The following is a 26,133-nucleotide window of genomic DNA, read 5'->3' on the forward strand; positions in this document are numbered from 1 at the left end:
AATAGGGCTAGCAGACTTCCTCTTGCTCTACCTCTTATAAATACTAACATGGGTATTCATTTACACAAATAACAAAAGCATTAACATGTGCATTCAGATTTAAGACAATCTTTCCAGCTTATAACTGGAGAAAGCCTAGAAAAATATATTTTTCAGCACAGTCATAACAGAAGTCAGACTGATTCTGTATAGGTGCCAGTTACTAAGTAGAATTTGAAGAGCACAAATCAATCATTAGAATTTTTTTCTGGACTGCCATTACCATAATTACTGTTGCCAGTGTAAAAAAAAAGCATTTGAATAACACAATGGGGCCTCTGAAAAGGGGCAACTTATTCTTTAATGACTGTGAAGATATTACTCTGGAAAACTAAAATGTTCTGATGTCCTCCTGCTTTTACCCACCTGTTTTCACAGTGAAATCGAGCCAGGATGTCTCTGACTTTTGTTTGACTGTTCAGTTGAATTGCCATAGAAACTTTTGAATGCAGTGGAGCATAAACTCTTATCACCCCCTCGGGTATGTGAGTCTGCAGACACAGGGAAAAAAATGACAGTTCTCTCATGTCAATATTCAACAGAGTAAGTTTAGTTATATATTGTCATAACTCAGCTCAGGGGCAGTTCTTCAAGCACTTTCAAGTTTACTTTTAAAAATCAATGACATGGACTGCCTGAATCATTAGAGCAATAAATCTATGAGCTACAAATCATATATTTCATATAATCACACACAGTTATAAATTTTTTCTAACACGATAGTACATAAAGGTTATGCAGCTTAGCTGCTACACTGCTGCGTAAGTCCAGGGTTAGTAGAACTCAAATTAGCAGACCCTGGGTTTGTTAACCTAGGGCTTGATTGTCTACACTCATTTGTAATGCCAGGTTAGGAAATTTTGAAACCTGATTCCCAATCGGGCTCCAGCATTTACATCCATATCCCAGACTTCCTAGCATCCTGCTATAACATGGCTGCTCTCTTTATTCAGGGTGCAGCATGGGAAAACATGACAGTCCACCAAACTTTACTGTCCAGAGGACAAGAAAATTGACCCCATGGGACAGTGGGATACTTTTGGTAGATTCCAAGAGCACAAGTTCAGTGGGACTGTGTCTACACTGCAAAAGCAATAGGGCTTGAACCCTGGGTTCCAGCTTGACTCAGGCTTGGACCCTTCATCCCCTCCAGGGTCCTGGCTCTGAGCCCTGGTTTAGTATAATTTGTATATAGACGGAATGGGGACTAATGACACCCCAAAATCAAACACTGTGCCACGTTTTATGTAAATACATATGGAATATACTACAATTCCTGATTTTTAATTGCAGTCAGAAATAAGCCCAGATGTTAACTGGGATCCTTTTAGCACGAACCAGTGGACAGGCAATTGTTCAAAAACTATATTATATACTTGAAAATATCCTTTCTTCTTTTCTAAAGAAGAAATTCCCCACAGGCAAGGACACTGAGTTCACTCTTTGCCCTCTCTACAACCTCAACAAGATCCAAGTTTATACACAGCAAAATAATAAAATCCAATATGGTTCCTCTTAATTGATATGTGACCTTGTACAGAGTTCAAACCATCAACTATAAAAGTTTACTCATTCTTCTATGGTTAATGGCAGGATAAATCAATTAGTAAGGCTTGCTTCCCAATTCTAATCTAGTTAATACCACCCTGAGTAGAGAACAATAGCAGTCTCTCAACCACTTTTATCGCTGCATAATTCAGAACATCTGAAAGATAGTATTTATGTTAAATGCTTTGAAATTTAACTCACTTATTCACCCTCAAATTTTCCTTTCCTATCCCAATTACTTGGGAATGCCTATTCCCTGACTTGTCAGGTACAAAGACTTTTGCCATCTGCTGACCAGCTTGTATTTCAGAATGCTAAAGGTATCTGCATGCCTTATCATTTTTCTCTCCCAGAATAAACTGTTTTTGTCCCATCACTTATAGTATGAACACAAGTCTAAAATGCAGTATCTCGTACCAACATTTAAAACAAATATGCACCACACATATATGTATGTGAGTATGCCATTCACAAAACACCTGTGCTAGTGCTCACCAAACATCTGAGTGGGTAAAGGCCAATCAATGACTCATACATAAGCACTTCCTCATCTCTCTTCCCCAACGTCTGCTCTCTCTGTTTCCCATATTCTTTTAGCATATGGCTACACTACAAAAATACCCTAGTGGCAGAGAGTCTCAGACTTACCAAGCTGAATAGAGCAGATTCTTGGAGCCTGGGCTGCAGCCTGAGACTGAACATTTACACAAGTCTTTTTAACCCCATGGTGTGAGTCCTGCAAACCCAAGTCAGTTGACCCACTCTGAGACTGGCTGCTGTCAACCTTCTTTTGCAGTGTGAACAGCTCCTTGATGTCTTTCCCTCAAACCCTAATCTCCTCTCTTGTAGAGCCCTGGACCAGCTCCCCAATTCCTCCTCTGACAAAGGTCCAGGAAACTTATGGATAAGCAGGCAGAATGTTGTTCTAATTGTTATGTTAGTAACTTCTGCAGCAAATTAATCCATGAAACATTTTCATTTCGGTGCCATTTATGGTCCATGGAGAAAGCAGCTCCTCATTTGCCCATCTTCTAAACAACAATGGAGGAGGCCCAAGGAATCCCTGGCCATGTAGTTGGAACAGCAACATGCTGCTGCCTGCAAAGAGCCAGGTGAGCATGATTACTTTGCTCAATGGTTTGTCACCAAGCAGTGGAACGATAGCCAACCAGACAAATGCATGGTTACATGGCTGCCCAGCCCAGATCCAGGTAAAGCTGATTTATTCTAAAGCAGGGCCCACAACTTAATTTACTGTAATTCCATGACTTTGCTGACTCTCATCAGAACACTCAGCATTCTGTTGTGAAGAGCAGCCCACGTTCTCTTTCAGAACACATACTATAAAACACTACTGGAGAGACTGGCCAAAAGCGGGTACTTTCAACCAATTCAGTTAATAACTTCCCTTGCAGAACTCAAGCACAGAACTAATTCTAGTCAGAAAACAAGAATTCAACTTCATGAAAGATTCTGGGGTTTTGGAATTTGCTTTCATTTCATATCAGAACAAAAAAGAGACCTTTTGAGATTTGTCATGAAAAAACATGAGAGAGACCCAATAGTCCTATGACTAGGGCACTCACCTGGAATATATGAGATGCAGTTCAAGTGAATGCCCTGCTCCTCTACATTTGTAATGAGTGCTCTAACCACTAGGATATAGACCCAGTGTCTGTCTCTCCCACTCTTGCCTACTGAAGGTGTCCTTATTTGGAGCAGTGACTTGAACCTGGACCTCCCACATCTTAAGTGAATGTCCTAACCACCAGGTTATTCTGGAGTGAGGTGGTTTCTCTCTCTTGTTTTGACTAGAAATTCAATCCTGGACCTGATGCCTTCCAGAGAAAATGGCATTTTACAAGAAAAAACATTTTGTTGAATAATTTCCAACCAGTTCTATGCAGAACTTCTGTTATTTGCCTTAGCAACATATCAAGCCCAGGGAGCACAAGTCCCAAAACAGCTTCTCGCACATGACAATCCAATTTGCTTCAGGCTTGTCAGATTCAAAAGTTTAGTTTCCAAATCAAGAGTGTTTTTATTTTAAATGAAAACATTTTTCTGTAAATATAAAGCCTACTTATTCTAACATCTTAACTCACATTGCTCCTCGCTGGTAAAACTTATTTGCCTCACAAACCCCCCAGGAACACCTTATTATTGTTATTATTTATCTGTATTATAGTAGGGCCTGGAAACCCCACAGTAAGTGTCCTGTTGTACTAGGCACTGTACAGAACAGAGCAAAGACAGTCCCTGCCCCAGAGAACTCTCAGTCTCTGCCAGACAGGATGTAATAGTCAGATGGGGAAGGGGTGGGTGGAAGATGAGGGTAGAAAATAAACAGTTTAATAGAAGGACAAAAGTGAGAGCGTGCCACTTGCCTAATCCAATGCCAGAGGGGAGTGATTTGTTAGTTTCACAACAGAGGTAGATTTTAAGGAAGGATTTAAATTGAATGAGGTAGCAGCTTTATGAAATTTGACAGGAGATGTTTCTCATGCACGGGAGAAAGCACCAGGGGGATTGAAAAGACTAGTAGACATGATAGAACTCAAAGATGTCATTTAAAAATATGTTATGTCTTAATGCACCTCTGATCTTTCAGGTCTCTCTCGTTCCATGGTCTTTCTCCTCAGCAATCTTCTCACACCCTTGTCAAACATCATCTGTCTCTTGGTGTTGTTTATTGTAGCCTCATTCATCTTTCGCACTTGAGAAATCAGGAAGGACGGGACCTAGAGAGAGGAAGCCAAGGCTGAGTGTATGCAAAAGGATGAGGAAAAAAGCCTTCCCCGCACCAAAAAAAAAGAAAAATTAGTCCTGTTTATTCCCAGAAGTACAGCATGGGCAAATTTCCCCAATATCACACAGCCACCATTAGGGATGAAATGATAGTTCATTTTCCATGCCCATTCAATCTATGACCTCTCTGCTGAAGCTGACAATAAGGATGCTTACCAATGCCAATTGTAATAGTATCTTTTAGATCTATCTGTGGGACTTGCATGTCCTCCATTACCATAGTTCCTGAGCACCTGAAATCCGTAATGCCATCCTCACAACATCCTGTGAGGAGCAGAAGTACTATTATCCTTGTTTTACAAATGGGGAACTGAGACACACATGGACTAAATGTTTTCCCAAGGTCAGACAAGCAGGCTATGGCACAGCAGGGACTTCCTGGGTCCAACACTAGTGCCTTAACTACTGGGCCATCCTTTGTCTCCTAGAAAAGGAAGTGAGACCGCCAGCACATTCACATAGGCCACCAAAAGCTCAGGGCTAGGGGCTAAGGGTTGTGACTTCTGATCAATATTGACATGGACTGGATTTGAGTGAGTAGTCTTGAAATGAACAACTCCATCCAGTCCTACCAAAGATTAATAAAAGAATGACAAGCCAATGAATAAAGCTGACCTCTATTTTCACTTCCTCCCTTAAGTAATACAATAAAAGTGAAAGCAGCAAAGAGTCCTGTGGCACCTTATAGATTAACAGGCATATTGGAGCATGAGCTTTCGTGGGTGAATACCCACTTCATCGGATGCACAAGAGCAAAGACAATCCCTGCCCCAGAGAATTCTCAGTCTCTGCCAGACAGGATGTAATAGTCAGATGGGGAAGGGGTGGGTGGAAGATGAGGTAGAAAATAAACACTTTAACAGAAGGACAAAAGTGAGAGCGTGCCACTTGCCTAATCCAATGCCAGAGGGGAGTGATTTGTTAGTTTGCTCTTTTCTGTTGCATCCGACGAAGTGGGTATTCACCCACGAAAGCTCATGCTCCAATACGTCTGTTAGACTATAAGGTGCCACAGGACTCTGTTGCTTTTACAGATCCAGACTAACACGGCTACCCCTCTGATAATAAAAGTGAAGAGTCTCACACGTGCTATGCAGAAGTAAAAGCACAATGTCACACTGCAGGTGTATGGATGTAAGTAAAAGAACTACCAAGTTTGAAGACATGAAACAACCACTTCTGAAAATGGCTTACAAACAGAATTTTGGACTGACTTGAAGCTAGCTGGTGCTTACATTAATCTAATCACACAGTATATGAATGCTCTCCCTTTGGGCAAAGTTTGAGCTTGCATAGCAGGCGAAGACAAGGCTAATGGACCAAAGCATTGTACAGAGATTAATTTCACCATTGTCAGTTGTGTGTTCCAGGCAGAAATTGCTGCATGTTTCCTTGTCTCTGTGTGGCTGCTGTATTCAGCTCTGAAACCTAGAAAAACAAATATGGGAACTAAAGCACATATACTGTAGTCAGCATTACTCACTGTCCACAGGATGTCCTGGTACTTAATTAAAAGTCTCACTATGTGTGCTGTAGTGGCTGCTGCTTGCATCTCTTCTTGGTTTGCATGTTTGCCTTTGTAGATGAAGACGTTTGGTGCAACAATCATGGAAACATTCCATAAGTTCATTTTGTTTTTCCCTTCATTAGCAACTATCTTCTTCAGGAACTGCAGAAAGGCCTGGGAAAAGCAGCGCAACTCACACTCAGTACAACGCATCATGAAATACAACATGAATACAACATTTTCAAATCCACAGTGCACATGGCTAGAAAGCTGCAATCTCTCCCCTTGGATGTGGTACTTAGGAAAGCTATCTATGCCTTTGTGTCCTCCAGATTGGACTACTACACTGTGCTCTACCTGGGTCAGTCCCTGAAGACCACTCAGCAATATCTCCTACATCAAGTATATATCATGAATAGATCTCATCCAAAGTCATTAAAGTCTCATTAAAGTCACTTGGAGGCTTTCTATGGACTTCAATGGGCTGTGGATTAGGCCCTTACTTAGCAGTGCTTCCTGGAGAGATCATATTACATCTCTGCTCTGCTATCTACTATCTGATCTCCACATACAATTCAAGATGTTGATATTGATCTATATGTCCTACATTGTTTGAGTCTTGATTACCTTAATGACCATCTCTCTCCTTAAGGACCAACCCTACTTGCTGGGATGGTAGAAGTAAAGAGTTCTCAGCAGTAGGCTTCAACTCTAGAAATCACTGCTGCGTGTCAGTGCCAGTATGAAGGGCAGTTTGTTGCCCTTTTGGGCGCAGTGCAAGAATCATCAGTTTTTTCAGGCTTTCACTTGAATGAGTGCACGTGAGTAGGCTGAGGTTTTGTTGTTGTTATTGGGGAGTTCTTTGGGGGATTCATTCTGCCAGTTTGTTATTTTAGAACGTTATTTAAACCACTGCCTGTGTATGATAAACACATTTTTAGAAACTAAGAAATGACCCCACAGAAATTGTGTTGAAGACATTTGTAAATTAAAACAATGCTTTGTTACAGGTGGGTAAGGACAGGAACATTCATTTTTTTACCTTTAATATTTCTAATTCTATTTCATTTAATAACTTATCATCGGTAATTATTAGCATATTGACCCTTAGACTGCCCTGCTCATAGATATGGATTTTGGCCAAATAATACTACTTATTCCTTATATCAGTAGATATTAAAGTGCTTTGCAAAGAAGGTCAGTATCATGATCCCCATTTTGCTGACAAAGAAACAGAGGGACGGGGAGATGAAATGTCTTGTCTGAGATCACCCAGTAGGACAAGGACAGTTCCAAGAATGGAGCCCTACTCAGCTGGCCATGGAGCCCTACTAATATGTAGTATTAGAAACACATGATTATAAACTATCATAAAAGAAATCCACATACTGAAATGTGCACAAAGATGTCAACATGAAATAAAACTGGAAATAAATGGATACATAACATATATAATTAGTGAACTGTCAAAGAGAACACTGCAAAAGCCCATAGTTTGAATGTTATTGATCCGAACTCTCTGGCAAATACCTGCCAATAATTAATACATTTAAAAAAATATGTTTGTGAATCCTTCACTGTTAAGCGAGGGGCTACATCCATAACCAATATGATTCCTAATAAATATCCCATTCCATTAGCTGTTCTGCAGAGAACTGGAGAACTTTTCAGAGTGATGATAACGAACCAACATGAATATTTTTGCGGGGCGGGGGGTGTCACTGTTACTGTTGCTGTTACAAACCAAACCTGACTCTCATTTAAAAGTCAAAGAATACAGATGCAGGAATCATGAAACAAAACACCTACCTTGGCTGTATCCCTGTTGGCATCAGGTAACAACATGATCAACAGATGCAAAGCTTGTAACTGTAACTTGACCTTGGAGACTTCTAAGAATATAATAATTAATATTTTAAAAATCAGAATTAACATTAGATTTGTGCTCGAAAACACTCTGAAATGCATAGCAAGGCTACTTTGCAACTACACCAACAGTATAAACAGGGCATAGAGCTCCTCTATCAACCCCCCACACCTTTCTGTTGATTCAGGGAAATGCTGCTTGGGAATGAATGGCATATAGTTACCACAGGATCAGGAAGGTAGTAAGGTCACTTTTTCACCCACCCTCTTGAGTTATCCTGTAGCTGTGCATCTGGAACTTTATCTCTGCTTTCATCTTCAACTACTACAGGGCTATAAAGACAAACTATAGGATTACATTTAAGGGGAAAGGTTATACTGAGAAATGATGCAGAGACTTCTTTTGTAGATGGCAAGGTTCCTTGCTGCAGTAAGTGCTGAGAATCCCAGATGCTGCTCTGATACATGGCATTCGTTTCTTCTTCTAAATTAAAAGTTGGCCTTTCACCAGAAATGTCCTAAGTTTAATGAGTATTTTCTTCCTTACATGTCGTGGACCTGTAATTATAGTGGACTAATCTGGGCAAATAGGAAGAAAGAAATGTAATGATACTAATGCACAGAACTTTGTTTTTATCTCCAATTTTGGTTTTACAGGGTGTAGGGATCTTTAGAAAAAATCTCTCCTCTTTGGGGAGACATTCCCTGAATAACCTGTTCTCTGGGTCACATCAGGCTTAAATCCTTCAGTGCTGGTTACTGGCCAATTCCTCTTTAATGTCACTGTGGGATTGCCTTGTGTATCAGATCGCACTTCTATAATATAGTATTTCTCAGTTTCAAGATGATGTGGCATAATTTATTTTCAGGATAGTTTCAGACTAACTTTGTTAAGTGATTTACTGAACCCAGCTGTCGTTAGATTGTGGATTGATTTTTTTATCCTTCTTTTATTTTAATTTCACTCTTGTGCCTAGTCCTAAATCTGGCTCTCTATAAAAACGTATCACAGAGTGTAGATTTCTAAGGTCCATCGTGCCTTAAAGGCACTAGCCTATTCTGTGGGGCAGTATGTGACTCCTGGAAGCAAATTGACTCCTGATGCTCCCTAACATGAAGAGTGGATGGGTATGTAGGGGGAGGAAGAGGAAATATTGTTGCTGCTATAGTACTTATGGGGTGAAAAGTGCAGTCACCTCTAGTCAATTTCAACTCCTTCATACTCTTCCCCCATGAGGTCCTAGCTCCATGGACTCAGGTGAGCCTCATGACCAGCCTGTGTGCAGTTTGCAAGATGGATTAAACTGCTAGACTTTCCCTCCTTCTTTGAACATACACAGACTGCTTGGTCACAATCTGACTTTATGAGAACATAGGGTCTATTACCCAATAAAGGCACCATTCTATTCTTCTCACTCAGCCCTAACTCAAACAAGTCTCCTACTGAAGTCGATAGGAATTGACTAAGTAAAATCTGCACTACTGCATCCTTACGACTGAAAATAGAAAAAGTGGCTCAGAATTAGAAAGCACAGAAAAATTAAGACCCAAAACTTAGCTACCTGCAGCCTTCCACAAGCAAACACATTTCTTATGCAAAGATCCTGATAAAAATAATCTTTCATGAAAGAAAACAAAATCTAATAAAATACTAACTATAGTGTGGTGATTAGATTTTACACTGGAGAGAATTTTTATTTATTAAACGTATAGTTCATGTGAATCAAATATGGTAAAATCTATGTACAAAAGCCAGTTTTCAACCACTATGTGCTTGCAATGTTTACAACATTCTGCTTTAAATAGCTATTTAACTAGAATATGTTTAGTCAAATATGCCAAGTACCATTAGAAAAGAAAGCTTACAGGAAATCAAAATGGTTATGACATGCTGGCAATTTCTTTTCTCTTCTTTAGTTCTTTTGTATTTTTCATATGTATCCATTTATACTAATTTCTTTCTACTTACTTTCCACTAGTGTGATGAAGGCAGGCAGATATTCTACAGTGAAAAGGGGACTTGGGAGTTCTCTTATAAACATCTTCAACAGTCCTGCTGCATCATTGTTTCGTACTTGGTCCCAGTCAAATGTGTCTTCATTAAATTTTATTTCAATTTCTTGACGGAGATTCTGCAAGACAAAAGAAAGTGATTTTAATTACAACTTCTGATTGGTGAGCTTTATTTCATCTCACAAATGCCAGGAACAACAAAGAAAGCTTTGTGAAGTATACAATTTGAAATGGAACAGTTATTTGAACAAACCCTTCTACACCATTGTTTGTCTTCTTTATTTAAAACACACTTAAGAGGTTTTTTTAACCCCTACACACAAGAGACTAGGATATTCCTCCTCAAAGTCATTTAATCCGCATGTGTTTTGCATATGCCAGTAGTTCCCATTAGAGAGACCAGGTGGGTGAGGTAATATCTTTTATTGGACCAACTTCTGTTGGTGAGGGAGACAAACTTTTGAGCTGATCAGAGCTCTTCTTCAGGTAGCTCTTATTGGCTCTCTCATGTGTGGTCACAAATAGGCTGCTTTTTGGCAGACAGAAATCCTTGCTTTTCTTCTCTAGTCTTATTATTTAGATAAGTGCCAACTTGGTTGATCAATTTTAAGGACCTACACGGTACCAATTCAGTACTTTGGCACAACTCTGGCCAAAACCTGCAGGCAGGTAAAATAGTTATTGCATTATCTTGGCTTCCCACTTAAACCAATTGTTTTCTGGCATCTGTGCTCCAGAACTAGGGTCCAATCAACTTTGAAGTGTAAGTAGTTAAAAATCCCGTGTGTGTGTGAATGGTGAACATAAAGAGACTCAGCAGGGTATCAAGTAAGAACAGAATTTGGCCCAAACTCTGCATTACAGTTTGGAAAGTCCCCACAAAAAAACAAAAAAAACCCATCTGATGTGTTAATAAGATACAGGGATTGGGACATTAACACCTTACATTAATATTCTCCATTGATAGCCTGAATATGAAAAAGTTCTAAGCGAAGAGGAACATTTCACTGTCTGACGGTGCTGAAGACAGCAACACAAAGAACTGCTAAATTGCCGCCTCTTAAGAGGACAAAAATTGCCAATATAAATTAAGAAAAAAAGCCTGTGTGTTATATGAGGGCCAGTACTAGCCTACACAAGAGACACTAATTTAATTTTCATTTAAACAGATTGTTGCTCTACTTGAAAGCTAGAAAGGAAAGCTTCTTAAAATGATATTCCAAAGAAGGCCTTACAAATGGCAGTCTGGTTTGTACCTTTATCTCTTGAAAATGGCCTTATTTAGCTGTAAGAGTTTCACTGTTTGTCTTCTCATTCATAATCATCACATTTAAAATTAAGTAGCTTTTCTAATCACTCCTAGATGCTTTTGCCTTACAGACACAAAGAGAGTAGTTGATTTTAATGGGACTGTTTATTTGAGCAGGATTTGGCTCTATATTTCATGTGCTGGTTTTTAATCATGTTTTCATCAAATCTGCATTAGCAATAGGCAAGAAAATATTCAGAAAGAAGAGTTGTTAAAAATAGTGTGCTTAACATGCCTCACATCAATGGAAGGAAATTACATATCAAATATTGTTACATATAATGAAGTGAAACTGTTGGCACTAAAGGAAATATAAAGTCATTCAGGATTTGGTGTCTAGTGTTACAATACCATTCTTACTAGCACACAGTTTTTGCTGCATTCTCTGCTACCTCAACCTCCTTTACATCCTCTGTTGCACCTAATCCATTCAAACATCAGGATTAAATACCCTGACTGAGAAGTTTAGAGCCAGGCCCATTACTTCATTCTAACCACAAGGGAAGAGAAAGACCTTTCAAGTTTTTGCTGCTTAGTATTTTAAGAATGGAAGGAAAGTCCCAGAAACAGAGAGAACGGAGAGGAGAGACCGACTTTCTACATATACTTCATTTGTGTGTAATTAGTTTTTAGAAATATATTCTTGTAACAGTCTTTGTTTGTTTTTTCATTTTGCTTCTGAGCTTACAAGAGAGTAGCTTAACATACATCTTGGTTGAGTACATACCAGAGGCAGAGGAAAACTTGTATTTATTTCTTTTATTTTTTGTTATTTAAAAAAGTTACTTTTAAGCACATCCATATGCCTTTCATTTTTTAAAACAAGAACTAATGTTGAGTTGGAATGCCCTCAAATCTTCATGTCATAATAATATACGATGGCTTTGAAGGACGAAATCTGGAACTGCTTAGGAAAAGCTTTCCCTCTGTCCCTTACAGGTTGACTTGTCTGACACACTTAAATGAATAAAAACTCAAATAAAACACATAACATTATTCGCGTGGATGTTCAACTTACCAACTGGTATAGGAAAGTCAGACACATAGCACAAAGTGCTTCTCTGGGTACAGGTCAGACTAGCAGAACAAGACACAGTGTAGTAGGTGCACAGACTGCAAAAGCTAATTAACAAAAGATACAAAGCAGCCCTGTCACATAATGCAAACTTTCTTTATGGGGTTTATGTACAGAAAAAGTGAAAGAATAAAAAAATATGTATAGTGACGGAAATTGAAATCAGGAAGCTGCAGAGTCTCTGTTCAGGCTAGGGGCTCAACAGGGCCGCCCAAAGGGTGGGGCTAGTGGGCAAATTTGCCCCAGGCCCCACAAGAGTTTTTCAGGGTCCCTGGAGCGGGGTCCTTCACTTGCTCCGGGGGCCCTGGAAAACTCTCACGGAGCCCGGGCCCCCAGAGCATCTTCCGTGGCAATTTGGCAGCGGCGGGTCCTTCCGCTCCGGGACCCGCTGCCGAAGTGCCCCAAAGACCCACGGTGGGGGTCCTTCCGCCCCAGGACCTGCTGCCAAAGACCCCAGGCCCCCTGAATCCTCTGGGCGGCCCTGGGGCTCAATCCTGGAAGGTGCTGCATGCACTGAACACCTAATGAAGTCAGGAGGAGTTGAGATGCTCAGCACTATAAAGTGCTCAGTACCTTGCAGGACCAAACCCTACTATGGCATTAGTTATCTTCAGACACGAATTTGCAGGGCCCTATCCAAAGTAAATAATGTGAGGCCCCATCTTATTCCCTCTACACTAATGAAAGGCTCATCCCTCATCCACATAGCTCCAACAAACATCTTATCTTCTGCAAACTCCTCACTTGCTTTTTAAAATTTGATGAACTGTTCAGTGTGGAAGTGTCATAGAAGCATATAATTATTATACAGATCTCTCGTGAAAAGCCTCCTCTTGTCACATATTTTATTAGCTATTACTAATCACATGACCCAACCAGCTAATCAACATACAGGATTCTCCAAGATTCTGAAGCACTCTTGTTTTATGCTGTGCAGATGTCACAGTACTGGGAAGCCTAACTGACTGTCTGTAGGAAGGTTATTTTTCTTGCTGGTGGAATATTCAATGATAGCCAGGGGAGCAGGAATCATTTAAAAATGTATAAACCAAAGAAAAATATATAAAGATATTTAGTTATTAATGCCAGGCAAAAGGGAATGATTGTAAATGAATGAGAACCAACTACTAGAGTATTTTTTTTATGATATAGACCTGTTCTCTCATTTAATGTTCTGAGTGCCAGAGCTACTGAGCATCGTTTTGTAGTCATCTCACCAGACATGCCAAACCTGTGAAAAAAATGCAGAAATTGGGCTTGTTTTTGGCTTAACTGGCTTGTGAGTTGCTTGTTGGCTAGTTTTTCGCTTGTAGCTTGTTTGGCTTGTTGTAGTTTGTTGCTTCCTTTTTTTGATCGGCTCCCAGGAAGCAGGGGCAGGGAGGAGAGAGTTTGGGGTGTACAGTGGGCTGGAGTGTTGGGGCTCTTAGGGACTGGCTTGTTTTGGCTGTGTTTTGAAATGGAATTAACTTGATTTTTGGCTTATTGTGAAAGTTGAGGTGCTTATTTACTGCATGAATGCAACTGTGCATCTCTCCTGTAACAATATGTTACTTGCAGTATATTATTCAGTCACTAGAAAGATGTCTTTGTGTACTGTATAGAGTTCAAGGCAGACAGGGCCTCTGGTAAACAAGTAAGACTGGTTTTGATAGGAACTCAGTAAGAATAACATCTGTTTCCCACCTTGGCTATTCCTAAAGTTTCTCTGTGAATATCCCTGCCCCCAATTCCCTCTAACACACCTAGATTTGAGTTAATTGGACTTATCCTGATTTAAACTCACGGTGACAGTAAACAAGGAAGACAAAGCTAGAACTTCAACTGTGTGGAAGGCTGTTTGTCTCTTTAGTTTGTTGCTACTTTCTTTAATAATGGCCTCGTGTTTCAGATGAGCAGACACTCCACATATCATGACTTCACCCGCCAACACTCACACAAAACCTCACTTTTCATACCATAAGGCGGATGTATTAATTTACATTAAGCATTACAGGAAGGCATATATTATTATAGTCTACTTTCTAATAATATGGTACATATTAGGGGGGAAAGTGTAAAGCCATTGACTGTCACAAGTGCAGGCCAGTGGGCCCAAGCCTACTCATATGTGCTATGAAAATGGAGTACTTAATTTCATCAAACTGAGCAGTAGGGGAGGGATAGCTCAAAGGTTTGAGCATTGGCCTGCTAAACCTAGCATTTGTGAATTCAATCCCTGAGGGGGCCATTCAGGGATCTGGACCAAAAATCTGTCTGGGGATTGGTCCTGCTTTGAGCAGGGGGGTTGGACTAGATGACCTCTTCAGGTCCCTTCCAACCCTGATATTCTAGGACATACTTCACACAGTTCCAAATTTGGGACCCCAAAACTCCAATCAAAGGACAAATGAGTCATAACATTACAAGAAGCCTAAAATTATTTGGCATCAGATCTTTAGCTTAAATTCCTTGATAACCTCAATCTAGTGACTCAGTATTTCTGAAATAAGTTAAAATAAAAGTGAGATCACAGTAGTTCTGAGTGACAAGGAGGTCAGATAAGTTCTAATCTGAGGGGCCTCCCTCACAGGTTTAGTGGAGGAGAGCTGCACTTTGACTCCATGTGTCCTCTAAGTAAAACATCAGCCCATGCCAAGTTATGGTCCTCAGTTTCAGGAAGCAAATGCCAAGCCACTATTTTTGCTGGTAATGATGGGACTGAAAATCTCTCTATACAAACTTTGCCACTTTGTATAGATTCTATTGGTTACAAGAAGGTAAATGAGAAAACACAGGTACCTTAACTCTTGAGGCAGATCCAGGAACTCGAAGAATTCCTTCCGTTTCTAAACCCGTTTCCTCAAGCTTGAGCAACAGCTAAAATGCAACAGCAGCATTTCAAAAATACTATTTACCTTTTAGCAACCTGCCTTCCTGAAAAAACATTTGATGTAGTTTATCATCAAGAATAATAAATACCCACATTGACAAATCAATCAGAACTTGCTCCATATTCCTAAAACTGTGAATTTTCAGAGAAGAAACCATGTTTTCCTATGTGTTTGTACAACTTCTAGCATAACAGGAGCTCCCTATCTTGGGACTCTTCGCACTACTGTAGGTCTAATAATAAATAAGTAATAATAATAATAATGGGGACATCCTTACATTGCACAGGATCTTTCTTAGCAAGAAGTCACACTGATTTCCCTACGACACAATGAAGCTATGTGGATACATTCCCTCATGTTTGTGAGATGCTCAACTATTATGGTGATGAGCACCATAGAAAAGCCTATTAATAAATGCGTAGGCAGAACTGAGAACTTAGACAAAAAATAATCTTAGGAAAATTCTTTCTGGGATATTCATATCCAATGTGAATAGACCTTTCTGGTCTCAGCATTTCTTCTTTACAAAAATTAAGTGCAGAGCATTTTTGTTTTGACAAAATGCAAAAGTGGGAAAAAACTAATTTTGTTGCATTTATTCATATGGCTCTGGATTTTCATTATTAACTGCCCTCATCCAGCTCTATCCCTAACACTCTTTCTCTAACAAGTTATCAGCTCTACAGCTGGGGAAAATGTTTCAAATGAAACTTTTTTCACCAAAAATACAGCTTTGGGTTGATGAAAACATGTCATGAATTTATGTCAGATTTGCCAAATTGTTTTGGTTAAGAATATCTGGAAAAAAACATTTTGTCATATTCAAAATGAAATATTTTGATTTTTTGATTCAAAATGACTTTTTGTTTTGAATTTTACTTCAGTTTTATTTTTGAATAAAGATAAAAGTCCTCAGAACTTAAATGAACCATTTTGTTTAGGATCAAATGAACTGTTTCATTTGGCCCCAAATTATTATTATTATTTTTTGGTCAGCCAATGTAACAAAAAAAATCAATAATTTGGATAGCTCTATAACTTCCCAAAGTGAAATTATAATGGAATGAAGTGAAGTTGATTGCTGGCCATGCAGAGATAAATAACAAATGTGCCAAATTACCTCTATCTAGCTCTTTGTTTTCTTTCAGGAGGTATTTACAATTAAATGTGACTTTAATCTTGAAACTGGATGTCCATATAAGTCTGTGTGTGTATGCGTGTGTACATGCAGGTGTGTGTCTAACTGAGCCATACACTGGATGTCACTGTAGCTTCACACTAATTCAGTTAAATGACCATCTTCTTGGCTCTGTGCACCTCATTCAGATCACACCAGCTCACTTCTGATCATCTCTAAGTCAACAGGTCTGCAATTTGAAATAATGTGAAATTATAAATGCTCCCCCTTCAAAAACATTTCATTGATCTACATGTCAAATGAAAAGGGGAGCAGAATCCTATCCAGCTGGTTCTGTACATTTCCTGTGCAATATTTTATAAATATACTCCCCAAATTGGAAAAAACTCCCAGCATGCACATGATATTCAAGAACAGTGTTTTTGATCTATCATGAGATATTTATATCACAGCATATGTACAGAAGTAAATTGCAAACACCTTGAAGCCATTAAAGTCTGTCTTCTTTTATCTGATGTCTGCTCTGAGTGTCAATGCTAATGAGGAAAATTCAAGCCACACAAGATTTTGTTCTACTCACTTTTTGAAAGATGAGAGGAACTTTTATTCCGGGAACCTTCTTTTGATCGTTTTCCAACAATATTGCGAGAGGGACTCCAAAAAGGCCATTTTCTTTTAGAAAAAGATGTAAAAAGAAAGAGATAAAGTGAAGTCTAATAAGCATCTTCTTACTAAGCACTACAAATCACAAGACACCTGTCAGTGAGCTACCACTGTATGTTTACCTCGTCCTTTGATTCTTTCTGTTCGGTTTCTCTTTAGTTCTATTCCCAAAGCATCATAGAAGGCTGTTAATTCAATCAGAGAGAGATTGCGAATTTTCTTCATGTCTTCAAGAGATAGGTCTCCAACCTCTGTCAGGCCAAATTGGCTTTTTCGAACAATAAATTTCTACAAGAAGTATATGTAAATAGGGTTTTATTTTACATGCTTGAGAAATGTTTAGTTTTTAAAATTACTCTTTGTGAAGGGTTGTTTTTTTTTAAATAAAAGATGTGCCTTGGTGCTACAAGAAGTCATGTGGTGGTGCTTTCATGGGCAGGCTAACTCAGAGCTGAACCTATGGTCCTGCATGTTGTCTGGCCGCTGTGCTGATGACTACTTCAATTTGAAATGTGCAACTGAGCACCTGATCCCTTGTGCTCAATTATAGATCTCTTGGCAATTTTCACAAAAAGCATGGATGTTAACCCTGGTGTTCTGGACATATTCCAATTTTCAAAAATTAGCTACATGACATTCTAACTAAACTTTCCTCTCTAGTTCCAACAGGATTTAATAATCCACATCTCACCCCTTAAATTCTTCCATAATATTGTTTGATGCTATTAAACAGCAGCCACATTTCATCACAGAAATGGCCACATAGCAGTGATGGAGGATGTAGTTCTATATGTTATTTGCACTTTGAAGGAAGCATGGTCTAATGATCTGAGCTCATTACTCAGAAGACAGAACACTTAAATCCTAATAGCATCTAGATGTAACTCACGCCTGCTTGTTATGGCACTCTAGCGCCCTCTAGTGGCACCTAGGCCAGCTAGAGCGTGATAAGATTGTTACAGCTTCGGCTAAAAGAGACGTCTTTTAGCTCATACAGAAGTGGTTAATGCATTAAGCTCCAGAGGTCCCAAGTTTGATCCTGGCCAACGATGACTGGGGTCTGCTGGTGTTACATAGGCACCAACTTAGATTTATTATAGGGTGAGTAATATGAAACACAAACGTTAAAAGGCCAAGGAACGCTTATGAAAGTAGAATCCATGGATCATTTACATGAATTGAATGCTACTTGCAACTTCTGGGACATGAAAATAGGAATATTGCTGCATCAGGATATGCGGTGTTTCCTGCTGTAAAACTGTAAAAAAAAAAGTGAAAAGACGCTCTTTTCATATGTTTTGATGTCATTATCATCATCATCAGTATAAAATCTTGTGCTATGCAAAGCTCTGTGGAACCTTGGCATCATTATGTAATTCAAACCAATCACAAGCATTTACTAAATAAATAGTGCAACAAGTCATCTCTATTTTTGGGGATCCAACTTGGAACTAAAACCTTCTAGATGATATGAATCCATCCCTCCCTTTTAATTAAAATTCATTCAGGTTCAAAGCCCTGATTTTAACTCATATCTCATAAACAGAGAAACAATAGTCAAGGAAAAAGCAAACAAAAATGATACATCTTGCATTGTGCTCTAAAAGCAACAGAGGACAAAGCTCTGACTGACCACAGAGGAAGTGAGTTCCAGAGGCCAGGATCTCCAGCACTCCATTCCCAGTATTCTTTAAAGCAGGAGATGATCCTAAACAGGAGGAAATAGGAAGCACTGCAAGATACCACCATCTTCTGGCCAAACAGGGAATATTGGGAAGTATAGAAAATGACCCCAAAAATCTAAAAGTTCTATTATTTCATTCATAGACTATATAAGAGTCTTTGCAATGATAAACCACTGAAGCAAAGAAAAACTGCTGATGTACCTAAAGTGTGAAACAAAAGGCAATCTCATTATCTGCAGTGTTTCATCAGGTGAAAAAAACCTCAAACAGAGCATATTAAATCACTCAGAAAATGTGAAAAAATTATTACCGGTGTGTATATGTATATATACCGGCAATAATTTAAATATATATATCTACTTATATATATATAAAGGGACATAAGGGAGGAATAGGGAATGAGAAGGCCTTTTTGCAGTTGCCATTTGCCAAAGAAAGGACTAAGTATTTTTAAAAAATTACTACAGTGATTTTCCATGGTGGGTTGTTGTCTCCTAGAGGTGTTCTGATATGATGTAGTCTTAACATGAGGTTTGGGGCTGTCTCTCTTTGTAAGAACAGCACTGGGAATCTATGACATAGAGCACAGAAAACCACAGAGTTAGAGTTGGCACAATACACTGTGATAAACTTTGAATTTACTTAATCTCTGTGGTTTTTAGAAATTAGATTCCTGGCATTTGGCTCCAGATCCTATGTTGCATCAGTTTACTTTCTGACACATCTTCTGTGTGGGGGACTATGTCTGTATTTGGAAGGACTCAATGTGCTAATAGGTTTTTACTTCTCCAACATCTAGGATTACATTCCATTTATCATGTTCCTAGTGGGCTAGATTGTGCAGTTTGAATGTAGTCCTGTGTATAGGTAGTGTGAAGGTGTATCATCCCTGGGGGAGCACTGGAAGAGATTGTATTTAAGGAGGCAAAATTTCTCCCAGAGCTGCTTGTATGTGTGTGCACAGACACTACATGCTATCCACAAAACCCACAGTTTTGCATGCAAAATTGTCCACTTGAAACACATCTGTGAACTTCTCTGAAACTATTCAGTTACGTACCCATCAGTACAAGGCCTCCTTCTATATGCTACTTGCCCCAGATTGCTGTGCCTTGCCAGTTAGGAGGTTCATACTTATGGTTGGAAGGGTGTGAGGGATAGGTAACATCTCTAAAATTGAGGGTGGAATGTCATGGTGAGGGTTAGAGGAAGGTTAGATGTTTTCTAGTAACAGGACCAAGGAAGAAAGTTCAGTATGCCAGGACCATGATAACTAGGGAGACAGCCTGATTCCCAAAAGGTGATCAAATTATTATCGTCACAGAGCAATCAGACTGTACTCTGTGTCATGTGCAATCTACTTGATACTTATCACCCTACTGCAACATGGACATTTGAGGTTCTTGAGGTCTTCTCCATTGGTGGTGTTGGACACGCACAAACTGATTGTTCTTGGTGAATTCAGCATCCATGCAGACGACAACTATTCTGGATCAATTTAGGATCTCATGACCAATGTGATGTTTGTGGGACTCTCCCACATAGTTAATGCCTTGACTCATACATCTGGCTAAAGTCTGGAGCCAGTGTTTAGGCTTTTATTGGATGGCGAGATGGTGGTTGTGATTACATCCTTATCACAGACTGATCATGAAATCCTCAAGTTTCGGGGCCAGGGCACACATTTCCTCTCAAGATGATGGACCTGTTTTAATGGTCCACCCTTAGAGGCAGATGGAATCAATAAATTGCCATCCAACTGATAGACTACACTATGCACAACTGGTTGGACAATAATCTTCTGTCCCTGGCTACTGATCTGGTATCTCCTATGCTGTACCTGCATCAAATACTAATCTGAGACAATCTGAGATACTAGTGAACAGAACCAAGGTTCACTTTTCCTCCCATGTCTGAGTCTAACAGATCTCAGACACACAAATTTAAAACCCATGTCAAGAAAGGTAGAGAATATGGGTGTGAATAAGGGAGTAGTTCAAGTAATAAAGATGGATTGTCACTCTCAGTGTGTGATCTTTGTTTTTATGTGAAAAGTTTGTGGATGACACAATGCAATACAATTTTCAAGTACTGGGGTATGTACACTAAATTGCGTTGGGTAGAAGATGTGTCCATGACTAAGCACACGCTTTGGCTTTGGTGCCTCATTGGGAATGCTGTGTGGTGGGCAACAGACAAGCACAGCAGGAAGCCTTTACAAATATATAAAGTATTAAAATACATATATGGAAGGAAATCCAACGTATCTTAAGAGACTTCACTGTGGTGGGGGAAATGAAGCAGGAAATTAATGGGGTAAAGAAGAACTATTGAGTCAACATCAGGGATTTAAACTTACAGGCAAAGCAGAATCATCCTTTTTGAATCTCTGGTTGTTATGCCGTTCTCTGTTTTTTGGGACCACTGTGATGGATTCTGAGAAAGAAACCTCATAGGATAGCTCTTCTGTTACTGATGGGCTGTCTTTATCTAGTCCACAGTCTAGACAGCTATTAGCTGGAAACAAGGGAGACTATATATGAACACTGAAGGTTTGTTTGTGTTTGGTACAGAGGCATAAAAAAATGGTAAAAACAAACAAAGAGCTTGTGAAAGTGTTAAGGGAAGAGCTTCACAGAGGAATTTCAGCATAACAATAATGCATGTTCCTGTTTTGTCTGGAGGAAATAAGCCCTTATACTTTCTGAAATCAAAGCCCTATTTTTATTTTAGATTCTTTGCTGTTGATATTTGTGCAGAAGGTGATTAAGCGGTAATTTTCCGTTTGTCAGTAGAAGAATCGTGCTCATCATCACCTTTGTGCATAATGATCTTGTTTATCCTGACTAGGGAAATTATTTCTGCATTTGGCCAGTGAACAATCTTTTTTCCTTTTTAAAATTATTGATAGAAAAGTGCTGCTAACACTGTTTCTCTGGTCACTGTTGTTTACACTTCTTTTTCCTTACAATTTCCCATCATTGCTGCTCTTGGTGCACAAAAAACATAGTACAGGCACAACCTGTGCAGACAGGGCTCAGCATGCTACCATCTGGTTTGCAAAGCCATGCCAACCCTAGTGGAATTTTTAATAGAATCCAGGAACCAAAAGACAAGATCATCTATTGCTCTGTTCCATAAATTAGTTGCCCACTAGAATTAGCAGGCATAAGAGGGAAATTTCTACTATAGAGATGCCCTGTCTCCATAGACTTCACAGTGTATTAGCCTGAATGAGTTCTAGTGTTGCCAACTTTCATGATTTTATCATGAGTCTCCTGATACTTAAAGTCCCAGCTCCTGGATTTGTGCAACTAGATAAGAATCTCAGCTTTCATTAAAATAAAAAGTAAGTTTTTAGCCCTCAAGATTGCAGAGGAAGCTTAGAAACATGACACATGTGCACCCTAAAGGCTTAGAAATAAGATAACTAAAGTGAGCCCCAAATGTATTATCATCACTATTTAAATCTTAGGATTTTTAAGCCAAATTTATGGTTACTGGGGACCTGACTCATGATTTCTGAACACTTGGGGTTGGCAGTACTGGAAGTTCAAACATCATTCTTCCCATACAGGTGCTATCGCTCTTTCAAATTCTAGGATAGACAAAGCTAACTATGTTATGAAACACATTAGAAAACACTATTATGGCTGTAAGTCTCAGGAATATACTTACATATTTTGAATTGCAATGCAGACAGGGCCATAGATTAGAGACTACAGGCCCTGTTCTATGTTTGTAAAGAGTCCAGCACAACAGGACCCCAATTCAAAATGGGGACTTTGAGCATTGCCATGATATAAATGTTTATTAATAATGTGTAGTAATAATCTTAAAGAAAAGCATGCAGTGTGTCTCAGCACCTAAAATAGTGGATTAACCAGATGATCCTAAAAGGTACTTTCTATCTCTCATTTCTATGATCAAATTAATATTGGTTACAGGTTGGCATACTCACAACTCACTGATTTCCAAACTGGCTTCTGCCCTGGAAGCTGGATACCATTAGAAGGAACTGGTGACCCTGGCACTGTCTCAAACGTGGGCTGATAGGCAAGGAAAAATGATCAGACAGCAATGAAATTAAAGGCATGTGGACAGACACTTCTACAACTCAATCAACAGTGTATCAATCCCTGTTTTTGTCACTAAGTTTAAACAATCCATTCTGATTTGCCAGAGAGAGATTTTCATTACCCAGCCTGTGCAAGTAATCTTCTTCAGGCTGCAGATGTGGATCATGTTGAGGTCAGTGAGTATTGCCACAGCTTTACACAGTTAATGAGTTCTCCCACACGTAATGACTGAAATTAACTAATGAAATTGCTTCAGATAACTGCAGCAAGTTAAAGGTTTGTATCAATGTGTAATTTGTCTTGCTTTTAATCACCGTGCTCACATTCTGCAAGGTGCTGTGCACCTCCTACAAAGTGCTGAACACCCTCAACTCCCACTGAAGGGCTGCAGGAATTGAAGGCGCTCAGTACTCTGCAGGACTGGAAATTTAACAAGTAAATAAATGGATGGCCAAAACCAGCTGGAAACGCACTTCAACATTTTCCTCCCATAGGCAACACTCTGTGGAAACTGGGGTTACATGAATAACACAGGTTCTTCATCAGAGTGGGACAAACATTTTTAAAAAAAATCTCTTTCCTATTGCTTAGTTTTGTTTGGTTTTGCCCAGAAAATTGTTTTGCATTGTGTAAAAATGCTGTGTGTGTGTGAGAGTGTGCGAGAGAGCGGGGCGGGGGGGAGAGAAAGACAAAAACAGTGGCTTAAAGTCAAAGGGTAACTTTCACTTGGTGTGACACATTTTTGTGTGCTGAATTTGCCCTTGTGATTAGCAGCTTTGGAATAGATCATGAGGTAATACTTAGTCCTGTCATGAGTGCAGGGCACTGGACTAGATGACCTCTCGAGGTCCCTTTGAGTTTTACGATTCTCTGATTCTCTGAGGAGAATTTGGACCAGGAAGACATGTTCAGGGATGAAGAAAGGGTAGAAATATTAAAAACAATTAGAAGGCTACTTGGTGAAATCAATCATTGACTAAAATCTTTGTTTTAAAACCTGTTCTGTTCTCTACATCCTGCTGGCATCCCAGAGAATTGTGTTATTTCTCGCATACCCTTGTTTTACATGCTCCCCGGTCCCTTGAGGTTCAGCATCACAGCCATGTCTTTCCAGTGGAGGGGTGCTGATGAGAACTCTGCTGAACCCATCAAAGCTGCTCTTTAAACAGCTGAATAAACCATTTAGCAATATGAGGTTATGCCTTCCCCAGAGGCAGAAAACACTGTCTTCCCAGTTTGTAGTTAATGCACATGGGAGCAGTACTCAGACTGATATAAAATGGCAGATATTTAAAAGGACGGCAGACCTTCCAATTTGACCACTGAAATAATGTTGCAGTTGTTTTATCCAATCTTATCCTTTGAGTTATTTGGATAACAAAAGTTAAACGTAAGATGAATAAAATATCTCCTGAGAGAGTCCATTTAATAGGCTACCAACCTGATAGCAAACAGGATTTGAGTCACAAGGTTTCCTTTGAACTATAATCCATTAAAAAGCAAGGGTTGTGTAAAAGAAATGAAATATGGTAGCATGATTTTATGATTTCTAAAAGCCCAGCATTAAAAGAAATGTTTTATGACAAGCTGCCTGAGCTGTGTGAAGTGCAAAAAGTAGGCAAATAAGAGAAATGGTGAACATGAATTAGATTTGTAAAATCCTTCCAGCCTTGATAATATAAAGCATTATAAATAACACAGGGAAAACTAACAGGGCACTCTCTCTGTTGCATCCTGTTTCTGCTGGGCATATGATTTAGGAAAGGGAGATTGTTATGGACCCAGCTATGGATCAATTACTCTCTGCCTCAACTCCAGTGTAGTTTAGAGCAGCTTGCAAGATGCTCTAATATGAGTCCGTTGAGTATATTCCCCTATAAACAATGTTGGGAATAATTAAAAGGCATCACATTCCGACCTCTTGCCTCTGCACCAGTAAAGGGAGTGGCATGTAAGAGTCAACTCCGAAGGTTCTATGTGAGCCAGGGACACTTTCATGATAGGGGTATCCCCAACAGGGGATTTACAGGAGGTTTCTGCTTGTTATAGCACCCGAGTAACAAAAAGGGAGAAGATTGGGACAGAGAATCTCCTCCATTTTTGTTAGTACATGATTATGGTATATTGATAGTGTCCCTTAAAAACAAAAGATTAGAAAGCTCATTTTCCAATAAATGTGCTAAACCTAGTGAGCCAAATTCTGCCCCCCGTTACATGTGTGCAATGCCATTGACTAGGATGTGGTTTCAATGAAGGCAGAATTTGGTCCAGTTCAGGTATCCCGATTCAGGCCCACACTTAGTTGTTCATCAAGTCATTACTGATGCTAAAAATGCTTCCAGTGTTTACTTGCACTATGTGCACAGGAAGAGGAAATCTGACTAGCAAGAAAAAGGTGGAGATGGAAATGCTCATTTCCTTTAAAAGCTTTCCACTATACACAAAATGTAAAAACAAACCATCAGAGCATCACAAAGGCAAAATTTCAATGTCAGCACTGCAGCCAAGAAACATAAACACTAAAGAGATGTTCATGTTAAAGTTCTGTTCATGCTGCCTTTGCTTTTTGAGAGATTCATATTTTCAAGCATAGTAAGTGCAAATGTCTTCTCATGCAAATGACTCTAGTTTAGTTAGCTATTTACTATTTTAATTAGATCCTGGTCCTTCATGCACTACTCTGAGCAACACTCCTCTGAAAATCAAGAGGAGTTTTACTTATCGAAGTGTGCATGGTCAGGTCCTTCATTAGTCTGGAGCTTAACTTGTTCCCCACTTTTGGACTTTACTGATAGGTTGCACTAGGCACCAAACTGCCTGATTTTCAGATCTGTTGAGCACTTGCAGCTCCTAGAGACCTTAATAGAAGCTGTGAGCATTCAACACCCATGAAAATCCAGTCACAGTGACTGATGTGCCATTGCCCCACCTCTGAAACAGGACTGAGTTGCCTCATCTAGGGGAGTGTAAGATTGTTTCAAGGGAGCATTATCTTCCTTGAAGCACCAGGGAGTTCCTGGATGGCCTAGAAGGATGTAGCATGTTTCCCATTTCTAAGCCAGGTTAGCTCTTCCGGCTGGAACAGAGGCAGAACAGGGCCGTGAACAAGGCAGAACAGGGTGATACTTTCTTGCCACTAACTTTGGGGTGGTTTGTGCTCTTTTGGGAGTAGTTCTGTGCTCAGAGTGAAGGATCTGTAACCATGGCTAGCCTCTAAGACCGGGTACAAGGACTCCTTGTGCCATATTCCCCTCCTTGTGCACCGACCCAGGGATCATTCACAATCTGGCCTTATGCCTGTTGTTGGTTAGATAACCCTGACGTTTAAGAGTTCCAATTCATTATGCAAGCAACTGAGGCAATAGGTTTCAAATGAGTCTAGAAACCCAGGTTTTTCCTTCTCTATGCAGTGTGGAAGACTTCACTAAACCTGTCAATTTGCCTAGGATGCTTTCCTCCCCCGGTGCCTGTTGTCCCTGTTCCCTGACAGCAAAGTAAATCAAAAATAGAAAAAGAAAGGCAGAATGCTCTTT

General features: G+C 39.6%; 1 protein-coding gene across 2 annotated transcripts in view; it reads right to left on the reverse strand.

Annotated features, from left to right (window-relative positions):
- ARHGAP28 (Rho GTPase activating protein 28) overlaps nt 1-26,133 on the reverse strand; it is a 98,575-nt gene that overhangs the window by 4,185 nt on the left and 68,257 nt on the right. For both annotated transcript variants that reach the window (XM_050942146.1, XM_050942147.1), the window contains exons 4-13: nt 22,483-22,570; nt 20,881-21,038; nt 16,959-17,124; nt 16,754-16,845; nt 14,944-15,021; nt 9,738-9,900; nt 7,712-7,794; nt 5,879-6,076; nt 4,185-4,328; nt 406-530 (exon numbers count right to left, since the gene is read on the reverse strand). In XM_050942146.1, coding sequence (XP_050798103.1) covers nt 406-530; nt 4,185-4,328; nt 5,879-6,076; nt 7,712-7,794; nt 9,738-9,900; nt 14,944-15,021; nt 16,754-16,845; nt 16,959-17,124; nt 20,881-21,038; nt 22,483-22,570 — 1,295 coding nt within the window. The remainder of the gene's footprint in view (nt 1-405; nt 531-4,184; nt 4,329-5,878; nt 6,077-7,711; nt 7,795-9,737; nt 9,901-14,943; nt 15,022-16,753; nt 16,846-16,958; nt 17,125-20,880; nt 21,039-22,482; nt 22,571-26,133) is intronic.

This window comes from Gopherus flavomarginatus, chromosome 2 (assembly GCF_025201925.1).
Source record: "Gopherus flavomarginatus isolate rGopFla2 chromosome 2, rGopFla2.mat.asm, whole genome shotgun sequence".
NCBI lineage: Eukaryota > Metazoa > Chordata > Testudines > Testudinidae > Gopherus > Gopherus flavomarginatus.